At 40.3% G+C, this 12,631-nt stretch overlaps 2 protein-coding genes across 6 annotated transcripts in view; both read left to right on the forward strand.

Annotated features, from left to right (window-relative positions):
• The window catches only part of LOC106914758 (protein tyrosine phosphatase receptor type F), a 235,999-nt gene extending 232,644 nt beyond the window's left edge, over positions 1 to 3,355 (forward strand). For all 5 annotated transcript variants that reach the window (XM_088014931.1, XM_088014930.1, XM_014981784.2 and 2 more), the window contains 2 exons: positions 352 to 487; positions 1,542 to 3,355. In XM_088014931.1, coding sequence (XP_087871057.1) covers positions 352 to 487; positions 1,542 to 1,610 — 205 coding nt within the window. In that variant the 3' untranslated portion in view covers positions 1,611 to 3,355. The remainder of the gene's footprint in view (positions 1 to 351; positions 488 to 1,541) is intronic.
• A 4,342-nt stretch (positions 3,356 to 7,697) lies between these two features.
• LOC106914759 (la-related protein 6-like) lies at positions 7,698 to 9,002 on the forward strand. Its single transcript, XM_014981788.2, has 3 exons — positions 7,698 to 7,744; positions 7,821 to 8,007; positions 8,109 to 9,002. The coding sequence occupies exons 1-3, from the start codon at positions 7,698 to 7,700 to the stop codon at positions 9,000 to 9,002; spliced, it is 1,128 nt and encodes a 375-aa protein (XP_014837274.1).
• The last annotated feature ends 3,629 nt before the right edge of the window (positions 9,003 to 12,631 follow it).

Raw genomic sequence — 12,631 nt, forward strand, 5'->3', positions numbered from 1 at the left:
GGCGAACCTCTGCTTCACCTTTTAAATACAGTCATTTGTTAGCGATCTGGGCTTTAATCATGCAGTCTCTCATAGCGTCATTATCTCCGACAGTCTCCTACTCAAAATTCATCATTTAGATTCGTGGTAATTACTCTAACTTTTATTTGCTTTATTGTGAGCCATTGCTAATATACCTGCAGTGTCTCCCCTCCGGAGTTCAGTAAACCAGAAGCAATAAAACTAAAATGACTTTTTGGAGGGTTTTTTTTTTTTTTTCCACCCTCTGAGAAATTTCCAGCATCCATCATGTGAGATGTTATGGTAAACGCACTAATGAATGTGTGTGTGTGTGTGTGTATGTTGTCACAGTGCCGGGGTTGGCCGGACCGGAGTCTTCATCACCCTCAGCATCGTGCTGGAGCGGATGAGGTACGAGGGCGTGGTGGACCTCTTCCAGACGGTGAAGACGCTCCGCACCCAGCGGCCCGCCATGGTGCAGACTGAGGTCAGGACGACGCGCCGATGCTCGGGATGTTGTTCAGACTTTAATGCGTGCTCAGACAGGATGCCGTTTGAAAGTTAATGCTGGAATCGCTGCGAGATTCAAGACTGATGCTGTCCAAAGTGTCCTCCTTTAAAGGATGGGCTGCACAACAACAAAGACTTAGTGACAAATCCCACTTTAATAGAGGCTTTAGTGGTGCAGCAGGAATCCCACAACAATCTCATGCTGTGTTATCAGATTTTTTTTTTTATCAAATACATGGACTCCGTAGCAGAGAAAGGATATTAAAACTAATCTTAGGAAGGATTTAAATGTTTTTGGTTTTCAGATTTGACAAAACGACTCCAGACGTGTTGTAACCTCTAAACCTGGAGATGTATTTCACTGAGATTTTATGTGATAGATCAACACAAGGCAGAGCACACTGTGAAGGTGAATCAAAAATATACATGCTTTTCTGAGTATTTATACGGAGACGTAGGCAATTTAGGATAACCCATTTTCAGGTTTTGCTACAAATCTGGGTCCTGAACATGAACATGTTTTTATCTACAGCAGGCGTCTTCAACTCCAGGCCTCCAGGAGCCGTAGCCTGCAATAAATATCAAACACATTTTGTGCTTCTAGTTTAAATTTGCCGGTTTTGGCCTCCAAGGCAAAAAGTTTGGACACCACTACCCACAAAAAGCTGAAATTTGAATACTTGAGACCCCTCTAATATTGCTTACTAGCATCTATTTTATTAGTTCACATTCGGTATATAACTTAACATGCATCATAACAATCAGTGGAAATCATCTTAGCAGCCGATCCTTTTTATTTCCGCTCTTGTGGGACCAGCCAATCAGCAGCAAGGGAAATGAATGGTGCTCCTACATTGGCTGCTTTGCAAACACCAGCCAATAGCATGTTAAGCTGCATTTTCTGTCAAATATTTTACTCTACTTTCTATTGAATAATCACAAGGCAGTGTATCAAGGGATTGTGGGAACTATTAGTTGACTTAGAGGGGAATCAGAACACCTACTCACTACTTTCTCCTCCTTCCCACCAGGACCAGTACCAGCTGTGCTACAGGGCAGCACTGGAGTACCTGGGGAGCTTTGACCACTATGCAACGTAACCACTCTCCCACCGAAGCAGCTTTCCCCGGTCAGACCTCTCAGGAGTGTGCCAAGTGTCCCATTTCAGCCGTCATCCATCCAATCACTTGACCCCCCGCCCCGACTCTCGACGCCTGGCTCCCGGAGAACGAAACGAGCTCGCCGCCATCCGTCAAGGGTTTTCCAGCTAATCACAGAGACATACGTCGAGATCACCAACCGCCCGATATTTTTTTTGCTTTAAAGATGACAGAAACAGCGACAAAAACGCGACGACTCTTGTACAGACGCGACAGAGCAGATTCCTGTCGAAGCCAAACCTCCCTGATTGTCAAAGGCTACTGGTAGCACAAAGAGAGCATCCTCTCTGTTTTCATCCGTTTGTTGATTTTTGTCAATATGATTCATTACGACAAGTTATTGTTTAGTATACTTTTTTTATGTTGTTTTTATTAATCATTTTAACACCAGACATTTCTTTGTTGTTTTTTTTCATTGTTTCAAACTGCTCAGAGAAGCAAGCATTATATTCATAATCGTTTTAGGGTACATTAGCACACGAGGACATGTGTTTTTAACATGCCTCTCGATACTAATACAAGAGGACCACTGTTCTCCAAGCTGCTTTCAGGTTTCTTTTATCGTCCTTTTGATGTTCTCATAGTTCCTTATGGTCGTCAGTTCAACAACTCGAATTGCCTTTTCACTTGCCGTTGCGAAAATCGACTTTGAGATTTGATTCAAGAACACAGACTTGCTGTAGTTGTCCCTCTGTAATCGCAGCCGAACGCCGAAACACAAGTCACACGAGGCGCACAGAAATGCGAAGCACATCGTTTCTGTTTTTGTTTGAATTTTTTCTTTTGTTTAGGTTTGTTTTTCCATCAGAAGCCTATGGCATTGAGGCCTTCATGCTCCACAGCGGAGAACTTACCTGAAGAAAGCAGACTTTTGTACCCAAGGGGTAGGCGACAGGAAAACACAAAAACTCACGATCTCTGAATAAAGTCGAGATGCTCTTCAAGCCCCTCCCCACGTCCTGGCTCCTCGCCGTCGGGTTCGCCGAGCGGAAGCGGTTCGTTATGGGTTGGGGGAGCCGAGCCATCAGCATCGGTACTTGTACAGAATCAACCATTCCTACAGAGGGACAGAAACTCAGCCCTTTGGACTGAAACCTGATATTTTATACAGAAATAGAACTATAAATATATATATACACATATATATAATTATGACTGATTATATATATGTACGATTACAGATATATACACAGCTTCAAAAATATATTGTTAAAAAGGAATATTTCTGCTGATCTACCTAGAGACAGAGCCTGCTGTCCTAGAGTGTGTATTAATGGAGACACCATTGTATCTACTGTACTACCATTGTAACTTCAACAGCTGGTTGTCCATGTGAGGAAAACAGCACAACCCCGCCTCCCCCCCCTCAACCACCATCAAGGCTGACAACTCTTCACTGGGCGAGCACACACCTTCTACTACACGACCCGCGGGAACAGCAGCGTCCGATCCAACCAGGTCGAGGAGAGGAAAGAGGGGGAGGACCTGAAAAACGCTGACAAAAACAAAAAAAATGTTCATTTCTACCTTGTGAATGCTTAGTGCTGTAGGGGTTCAATCTGTTGTACACACAGTCTGTTTTCTATCTGTTGATAAAGAACTGGAACTAAAGAATCAACTGTTGATAAAATGAAAAAGAAAAACCTTGATGTTAATAAAGTTAAATAATTGGGTTTTTGTACAAAGACCGGCTTTGAATGCTTTGATTCTTGGTTTGGGCTTTTACATTGCATGCGTGGTGAAAGTGCTTTTTAGCTCATCACCTCGTAATGATTTTCAATTTTGCTTCTGGATAAACCCACCAGAGGTTTGTCTGATTTATTTGCTGATCCGAAATCTATTTTTGAGTTTTAGTGTGCTTCTGTGTAATCTTTTATGGGATTAGCATTTTCTCAAACTGAATAACTGAGTACATATATTTAGAGAGGGGAAAAGATTAGATGATACAGTTATCACACTGGGAAAATGTTATGTTGGAAGAAAAGGCAAAAATTGTTCTGTGCTGAAAGGTTGTTGACCCCTGGACTAGAAACTTAACTAGTAGTCTACTATATCCTGTTTGGCTACGACTTCATTTTGCCGAGATTAGGGACAACAGCCACAAACACTTAATCCCTCCAAAAATGGCCATAGCAGCCCAATTTAACAGTTCAAACATAAAAATGTATCTTAATATGCATTAATACTCACAGTGGAAACCATTTTAGAGTTACTGCAGATGCTAACATCCTTCCTTATTTCCACTCTCGTAGGTAAAACTAACCAGTACCAAGTAAAATAAAAGAAGCTCCTTGATTGGCTGCTTTGCAAACACAGCCAGCAGTGTGTCAAATAGCATAGCACCAATGTGTTCAAGCTGCATTTTCTTTCAAATATTATACATATGCTCTAAGAAAAAAAAAAAATCTAGAGTTGGATTCCATAGAAAAAAGCTTCCAACCATGAGGTCTACTGCATTCAACTCAGCCACTAAACCAGCCGTTAAAATGGGAAACATGTAATTCCAGTAAGACATCAAGTCCCTACAAGGCAACGTCTTCCACCAAAGTTCCTCTTTTCTACATTAAGAACCAAATGTGACCAACAAAACATCCAAGGTTACACATCACTCAAAATCCTTACCAAATATTACATACAAATAATCATTTGTGATTGCTGTATTTCATACGATGATAATGTGATGGAAACTTGACATAATGTGCTGCTGTAGTAAGAATATTAAGGGGGTGCACTGTTAAAATGGACCAAACCTTTATTACCACTGCAATAAAAAAGGAAGTTATGTTCGGGCTTTTTTAACTAAAACAACATATTGTTAACAGGAGAGCCAATAAGTATGGAAGGCAGTGCATTCTTAGAGGAAAATACTATTATTTACCAAATAGACAAAATCATCTTAACCCCTATAAGCAACTTTTTCAGAGTTCTCAGCCACATCTACCAGCCTGCTGCGACAAAACAGATTGTTCAGTTGTCATCATGACGGCTTAGTCATTTCTTAAAAGAACGTCTCTGGTGATTTCACATCAGAGAGACAGCATAATTTGTGTTTTTGTCTTTGCTCTCGTCACATGTCTGGTGGGGGTGAGCTGTCCTTGGGAAAAGTGATGCCATTTGTTTCCATGCACCAGTAAGAAGTGGCCAAAATCTCAATCTGATGACAGTGTTTGAAATGTTTTCTCCATAGAGACTTTAAAAACGCACTCAGAGAAGTTGGTTCGGTTCAAGAGGAACAGAGTCGCCAACCAAGATAACGCTTTGAGACAGAATTGCAATTTTAAATCTCGACCCGCTCACTAATTTCATAACAGCAGACAAAAGGATTTTAAGGTCCTCAAGTGATTTCTTTGTAGCTTTTCCTAATATTTCACTGTTATTCAGATTATTTTAGACCTATTTTCCACATACTACAGTAATCCACAGAGTTCAGGAAACTTTTCAAATAGTAAGATCCTCCTGTATTTCCACTAATCAATCAGGTCTGGAAATCTGTTGTCCAGCCTTGGTTCTCAAATTGCAGACTGCCTTTAATGGAACTTAGCAGAAATGTCACTGTGCTTACTTGTAAGAGAATATAACTAATAAGCAACAACAGCAGATAAATTTAAAAACAGCTCAAGTTCAGAAACAACTCAAACGAGAAGCATAAATGAGGAAACCTTGAGATCTCCCAGTATATCAGAAGCAGGTGGAGACGCCTAATTATTCTGATTCATCACTTCCAGGTCTGACGCTCAATGACTAACTTTGAATATCTCGGCTACTAATACCTTATAAAAACTAGTAATGTTTGTCTGCATTTCACAATTTCACACACCCAACGTGACTCTCCTGTTCCAGGCTCAGGTACAATTGTGAGTTGTTAAAGTTTATGCTAGGCTACTAGCATATCAAATCTATTAAGACATTTTTTACTTTCAAACCTTAAAGCAATATGCTAACTAATGCTGTACATATTACACCAAACAGGGACATTGAACTCAATTAAAGAGGCCAGTTTCACATATGAAAACTGGTTGGATTTGGTAGCTTATATACTAGGCTAACTACTATTAGCATATGCACGCTGCTTTATACTTATACATGTAATTTAGTGTCTACAGCAGCATCATGTTAAACTCAATGAGGTTTTATAGTACTGGATATAAATGCTGTAAAAATTAAATCATACCAAACTCAGCAGGTCAGCTCCATGTTTAAAACCTGTGAGGTTTGCTAGCACAATTGATAAGCAAACCACCATTAGCATTTAAAAGGTGATACTTTTTTTTTTTACTTTCAAAGTACAAAAGTGCTGTCAAAAATTATATTAAAAATGATTAGGTATTTTTCTACAATGCAAAATATTACATTTTGATATCCACACATAAAACTGGCTTTCTATCTGGAAATCAGACCTTACGTAATCTGCTAATATTTTCTTGTTAAAAAATTACTATATTTATTTATTTATGTCATTTATTTTTGGTAGATTTACAACAAAATGAAACTTTCAAATGAGACATAACATGCTCAGTGAAAAGGCTAATCACTATTAGCATGTGTGAGATAATGCAAGCATTTGATTTTTTTATTTTCAACAATGTTGGTGTGTGAACATAATCAGAGTTGTATAGTGCAGAAAAATTTAAGGACATAAAAATCCTGAATTTAAAGTGTTCTGCAGTAAATTCTGACTTTTTGTTAATTTTTATAACTTTAATTTAAACAACTTTAGCTTTGGATTGAAACTGACACCCACTACTATTTTGTGTCCTCTGGCACAATGAATCAAATCCCCCCCCAAAATTCTTTGTGTTTTTAATACATAACAAAAACCCTCCAAAAAAATGTCCATCTGTATTGGGCCAGCTGTTACAAAACGCCTGAGAACCATTGTGCTCTAAATGCCTTTTCCAGTGTCTGCCTTCCTATACCGTTCCCACAGCAGAGCTCGATTTTTGCTAAATGCACCGCCTTCTGCAAACAATCTGGAATGAGAAACATGTAAGAGACGGTGAAGAACAGTGTTTGATTCTTAAGTGCCTGAAATCTCCGTTCGCTGCTCACGTGTAACAAATGAGTCACTGAAATATTTTATAAGATTTTCAAGCAGCTCTGGTATTTTGCTATGAAAACACAACTGCCATTTAAACATGATAAAAACCCACCGACCTTAGCTTTGAGTTTCATAGAATTACCTAAATCTACTTTAGCAAAATATTTAATGCATTTGGGGTTAAGAACTCCTTCCTCTCTCTTAATCTCTGCTTCCCTCCATGCTTCAAATTCAGACTCCCTTTCAGCATAATTTCATACCTTCATGCAGTCTGTAATAGTTTAATACAGACTGATAGCATAGCACATAATCCAGGGAGGGTGGGATTGCATTCATATGTCTTGGTTTGTGTCTGTAATACATGTATCATACATATGAACAAGGACCTTTCTTAAAGCAAATGAATGTTAAGTGATAAATCTGCTGCTCTTCAGTGGTACGGCCTGCCGACTCAGATGATTCATATCAGAGGACATGAGAACACAAAGCAGAACATAAAGCTGGATTTAAGTGACAGGTTTTGTTTACACTTAAATGCTTCTATAGACCGCGCAGCATTGTGTACGTTGGAATTAAGCAGAATCACATTTCTGATTCAATTGTGCGCTCGGCTCTGAACTGCACTGCAGAAATTCACACCTCTAATGGTGTTGCTGCTCTTTTGTGTCGGCGCGCTGCTGTTATCTCTGCTGTGCAGCTTAGTTTTCGCACTAATAATATTCACTTCATGACAGCTAATAGTGTGCCCACATGAAGCTCATTTGTAGCAGAGTAAATTGTTTTGACTGCAAGTTCTCTCTGTTTTTGTGGGGCTGCATTGTGTTGGGCAGAATTCTGGCTGTGGCATTTTACAAAATGTTGTTTTGGATACCACACAAAGCAACTGGCATCACTGTGGCTGGAGAAGCAAACTTTACGCACTCTGTTTTATACCGCTGCAGTAGTTTTTTTGTTACTCTCTTTTTGAAAACCTGTATTTGGCGTGGAAAATGCCAGAAACGGCACCATTAGGAGGCACAATGAGTGATCTGAATGGGTAAGAAAACGTCAAACCGTAGGCTTGACTAACCTACGCTGCTGGCTTTTACAGAATACTGTAAAATGTGTTGTAGAAATGGTGCAGAATCCAACCAGGATGCAGAAGACCATGAAGCACAGTTACTCTGCCTGAAGATTAAAGACCACTTGGAGGAAATGTTCTCAGACAGTCACCTGGCGGAGGACGGCTTCCTGCTAAAACACATGCAGAAGAACAAGCAGGGCTACGTCAGTCTCAAGCTTCTCACTTGTCTGAAAAAGGTAAATGTACTTCTCAGGTTTGTGTGCTCTCCGACGCAGTTTGAATAGAAACAACGCAGTAAGAATGCAAACAAAGCTAAAATGTTAAATATTTGCCGCAGATAAAGGCTCTGACCACGAACTGGTACATGACTCTAGCGGCCGCAGAGTGCTCGGACCTCCTGGAGTTGAACGAGGAATGCACCAAAGTGCGACGCAAAGAGGCTCTCCCTCAGTGGCTGATGTGCTCCCCGACCAGCCGGCTCCTCCTCATCTGGAACGCCTCAGAGGAGCAGAGCGCAGAGGACGGAGCCGACCCGGGGCAGCCTTCGCTCTTATTGAGCATCCTCCAGAGGTTTGACTCGCCGGGTGATGTCGCATCAGTCTGGATCCTGCATCCCGGAGAGGAGCTTCCCAAAGAGCTGCAATGCTACGCCAAACGTCACAAAGAGCTCGGCCAGCTTTTGTGTGCCGTGATGAAGTTTAATAGTTTGGAGTCGGTCCGCAGGGCCTACAGCTCTCTCAGAGAAGAAGAGAAGATTAATGGGAGGGGCCTGTGTGTGGTGCCGCTGGGATGGCAGTCAGTGCAGAGCATGAATAAGTTTGATCCATCGGAGAACAAAGGAGACGCCACATGTTCTATGGGAGATCCTCAGAACGTCTCTCAGGTTTCGCTCCAGCAGGACCCTCCCTCACCTCTCAGGTTTTCTGAAGAAACTGGAGAAGCATATCCTCCTCCAGCAGGCCAGGAGGACTCCAGCTGCAGTCAAAAGTCATTGCGAGGATTAACTAAGAGATACAGCTGGACAGACTGGTGCTCCGGAGACCGCAACACACCATTTTCTCAGTGCCCGTGGGTACTAAAGCGCAAATCCGCAGCCAGTGCAGCAAAGCTGGAGACGGCTGAGCACCTGAACACAACCGGCTTAATACTAAAAGTCCTGCGTCAGCCCTTTGGCCCCGACGATACCAAAGGTTTTAATGGCAGAAGGCAGAAATATGACTTTCTTGAATGAAATAGCTTTAGAGGAGATCAGAAAGAAGACTGAGCCGAGAAGAAAACACTCAAAAATCTGACACAAGAAGACAGAAAATTTGTTTCCATTAAAGAATTAAGTTCTGCTGATGAATGTTCAGTCATTTCTGCATGTAGTTAGGAACCACCGACAGGTGAGGGCAGCATTTACTTGTGCTAAATAGAGTTTCCTGACACTTTGTTGAGTTTAATCATGCTTTTAAACAGTTTAGATTGATTGCAATTGAATGGGGTTGAAAACATGTAAGAAGGGGGGGGGAGAGGGTGTAGCCTAAACTGCAGCAGAAGAATCTGAAGTGGACGTGTCTAAAAGCCAGAAGGGTTCTTTGGAAAGATTAGAGGCATCTTCACCTCTTGGCCTCTGCTCTTCTGATCATAGTAGCAAATTGCCTTGTATATTTGTCCCTCAGCCAGGAGCCATTTACCTTACCAAGTCTCTCAGACAAAATGTGGTCGTCTGTCAACATAAAAAAAAAAGAAGTCAGACAAAGCTCTCATTATCCTTCTGCTTTCTGTGCAGAAATGTCTGTTTAGACTCAAAGTCTTTGGAAAGTAGCTTTCCACTCGCCGAGATGACAGTTTGGCAAAAGGGCAACTTGTCCAATCGTCAAACCGCAGATTGGGCAAGACGAGAGAGCAGCAATGGTTGTGCCTGATTTCCAGTCGTTTTAATGACACCTCAACTGGAATGGTTTGTTTATAGTGTTGCTGATTGTGGGCTTCCTTAAAATCTTGCCCCAAACTAAACAGAAAGCGGTTCTTCACTCATACACGCCCAGTGGAAAAGGTTCAATCCCCAGCATATGGATCTTGATCATATAAAGATTGGAAGAATTCTTTGTTTTTCCTTTTCTTTGTTCTTGTGTGTTCAAACACAAAAGTCTTTCTGACTAATGTAATCTTTGCTGTTGAGAGAGACTTTTCAGTGTATACAAACTCGTTGTTTGACTTGCGCTGTCTCTGACTTGATTTTGCAATTAACAGCTGTTAGGCTTTAGCAAACAGTCGGGGCAGGGCTTTGAATACTTACACATCTGTGAACAATATGTATAAAGCAGAAATGTTCCTGCCTAGTGTTAGGAAATACTTCTATGCCGATGGATCCCTTTCAAGGCTACAAAAGCATGACCTCTCCTGCTAACTGGAAGTCGTTATATGTTTACATGCGCTGTTCTGGCCCGCAACTGAACTTTATGTCAAAGTTGGCGCGAATGATCATGTCTGCTTCGCGTTTTCAAGGTGGGATTTGCACCTGCCGACTCCCAGAATAACACTCCAAGTATTACAAAGACGAGGAATTGTGTCTTGATTTTTTGGCACATCGCTGATCTCCGTTGTACTTTAAACAATAAGACAGATCTACTTTTTATAATCTCCCTTTCTAATAGGAACCATCTCAGTAAACACTTATATTTCCAGGAACCACCACATTGATAGATACAACAGGTTTGGACTTTTTCCAGTTAGTTGTGTGTTGAAAAAACAACATGTCTGGTTGAAACATTTTTGTTTGAATTTTCAAGCTGAAATTAGGGTGGGGAACAAAAACAAACAGAAATATCCCCTGAATTTTATTTCGTATTTTAAGCAGGAAAGCTGAAGTTTTGTCACCAACACCAGACTCAAAATCCAATATGGCTGCTACATGTACAAAAAAAAACAAAGTAATACCTGCAGTAAGCACACTGTATATTTGTCATCTAAAAAAATACATTATGAAAAATAATAGCAGTAGTGCAGTGGAGCCCATCCTTTTTGCAAATTTTGGGGAATAGAACTTCATATTATTCCCCAAAAAATTTAATAATTCTTTAATTTTTCCCACAGAGCACTTCAAAAATAATTGAAATATAAAATACAGCTTGGGAAGTTGCTGCAATGCTGTCATTTGTAAAGCAGCCAATCCAGGAGCAACATTCATTTTCCTTGGTGCCTATTGGCTGTACCCTAAACAGTAGAGATGAGGAAGACCGTAGATAATAGCTTCTGTGGTAGTGATCAGTTTGAACATATTAAGCTATATTTATAAGGCATATTAAGCTATATTTGGTGTTTCAATTATTAAAATAGGTAGCTATAGGCATTTCTGAATGGGTTCAAGTATATGCAAACTTTATATGAGGTTGCAGGCGTTCAGTTGACATTGCAGTAGCACGGTTAGGATATCTCTATCCAATTGTCTGATTTGCTATTAAGATAGAGTTAGACAGAGTTTGATGTAATCTGAGTCCAGATTTCAACTTAAAAGAAGGCAGTTTACATTGGTTCGGTTGTCCGCGTTGGAAGTTCTCTACATTATCCCCTTTATGGACTGAAATTAGTACAGCATTTTCCTAGTTATTTTCAATTTCAATTCAATTAAAAATATTTTTTTGATCCCAAAGAGAAACTAAATGATGCTGTAACATTTACAACACACATTGTAAATGTGGGCAGATAGCCATCTCTATCTGGGTGTGGGCAGGAAAGATTTCCTGTAGAAGTCTGTATTACAACAAATTTGAAAAAGCCTCCGACTGCAGAAACTGTTTTGCTATGAGTCTCACGAAGCCACATTCAAACACAAACACGCAAATCTGTTTGCAACCTGAGGGATTAAGTCCCTTCCTGGGCAAAACTAAAAATACTGCCAATTTCAATCAGATTTGCATGTTTTATTTATCTACTCAGAAGTGGAAATTTCCATGTTCCTGGTTGAGAGAAATAAACAGAAAGGTCATCTAAAGTATAAATTACAATAATTAAAATCTGAAGTTTTTCCACCAACTTCAGCCTCAAATCCAATATGGCTCCTGATGGTTGAAAACAGAAACGGCTGCAGTTTAGTTTGTACCATCTTTCATGTACAGAGCACAGTTCAACCTCTGTTTGTCAAATTAATCCATCTATTTAAAGATAAGAAATTTTAGAAAGTATTGCTTTGTCAGAATGCCACTGTGCAAAGTAATTTCTAGATTGTATCTGGAAGATGGTTAAGGTGGGATTGGTGTAGTTTCTGGATCCATGGTCCAGTAGTTCTCCTTGGACGAAACACTGTGCTGTGAACAGCCTCATTTCATGCCCAGAAAAAACTAAAACTGCTAATGTATGAAGTGGCCAAGGGACAAAAAGACCAGCATCTCTCTTCATGAAATTCAGTTTGAAATAAAGATTCATGTGTTTAAACATGTTGAGGGGAAGCTCCACGTCTGTGGCTGGTAATTATCCTTGAATGGTTAGAAATACTTTTTTTCTGGGTATCACTACAAGCACCAAAAGCACAACCAGTTTTAGCTCCTTGGTTTTATGTCATCTGAACTTAAAAGCCGGCAGGAAATTCCTCTGGTATTTCCATTTTGTTCCCACTCATTTCTAAAGTATCTATGAGGCATAGAACGTAAACACTGAACCACATCTTCGCCTGTAAACTATGATTTGTGTTGACACTGGGCTGAGTGTGTCTGAATGAGTCATGTTGTTAGAATACGATAATTGTTAGCAAATAATTTGCTTCCTGTTGTGTTGCTGGTTCATGTTCAAATTTATTCATCCATCTCTGGCTTCAAACACACCTCTTGAGCTGATTTATTAAGAAGGTTTACGCTCCCTAAAAGCAACACCTGTGAAGTT

The sequence above is a fragment of the Poecilia mexicana genome, unplaced genomic scaffold (assembly GCF_051168715.1).
Source record: "Poecilia mexicana isolate PSO_F unplaced genomic scaffold, ASM5116871v1 scaffold_17, whole genome shotgun sequence".
Classification (NCBI taxonomy): Eukaryota; Metazoa; Chordata; class Actinopteri; order Cyprinodontiformes; family Poeciliidae; genus Poecilia; species Poecilia mexicana.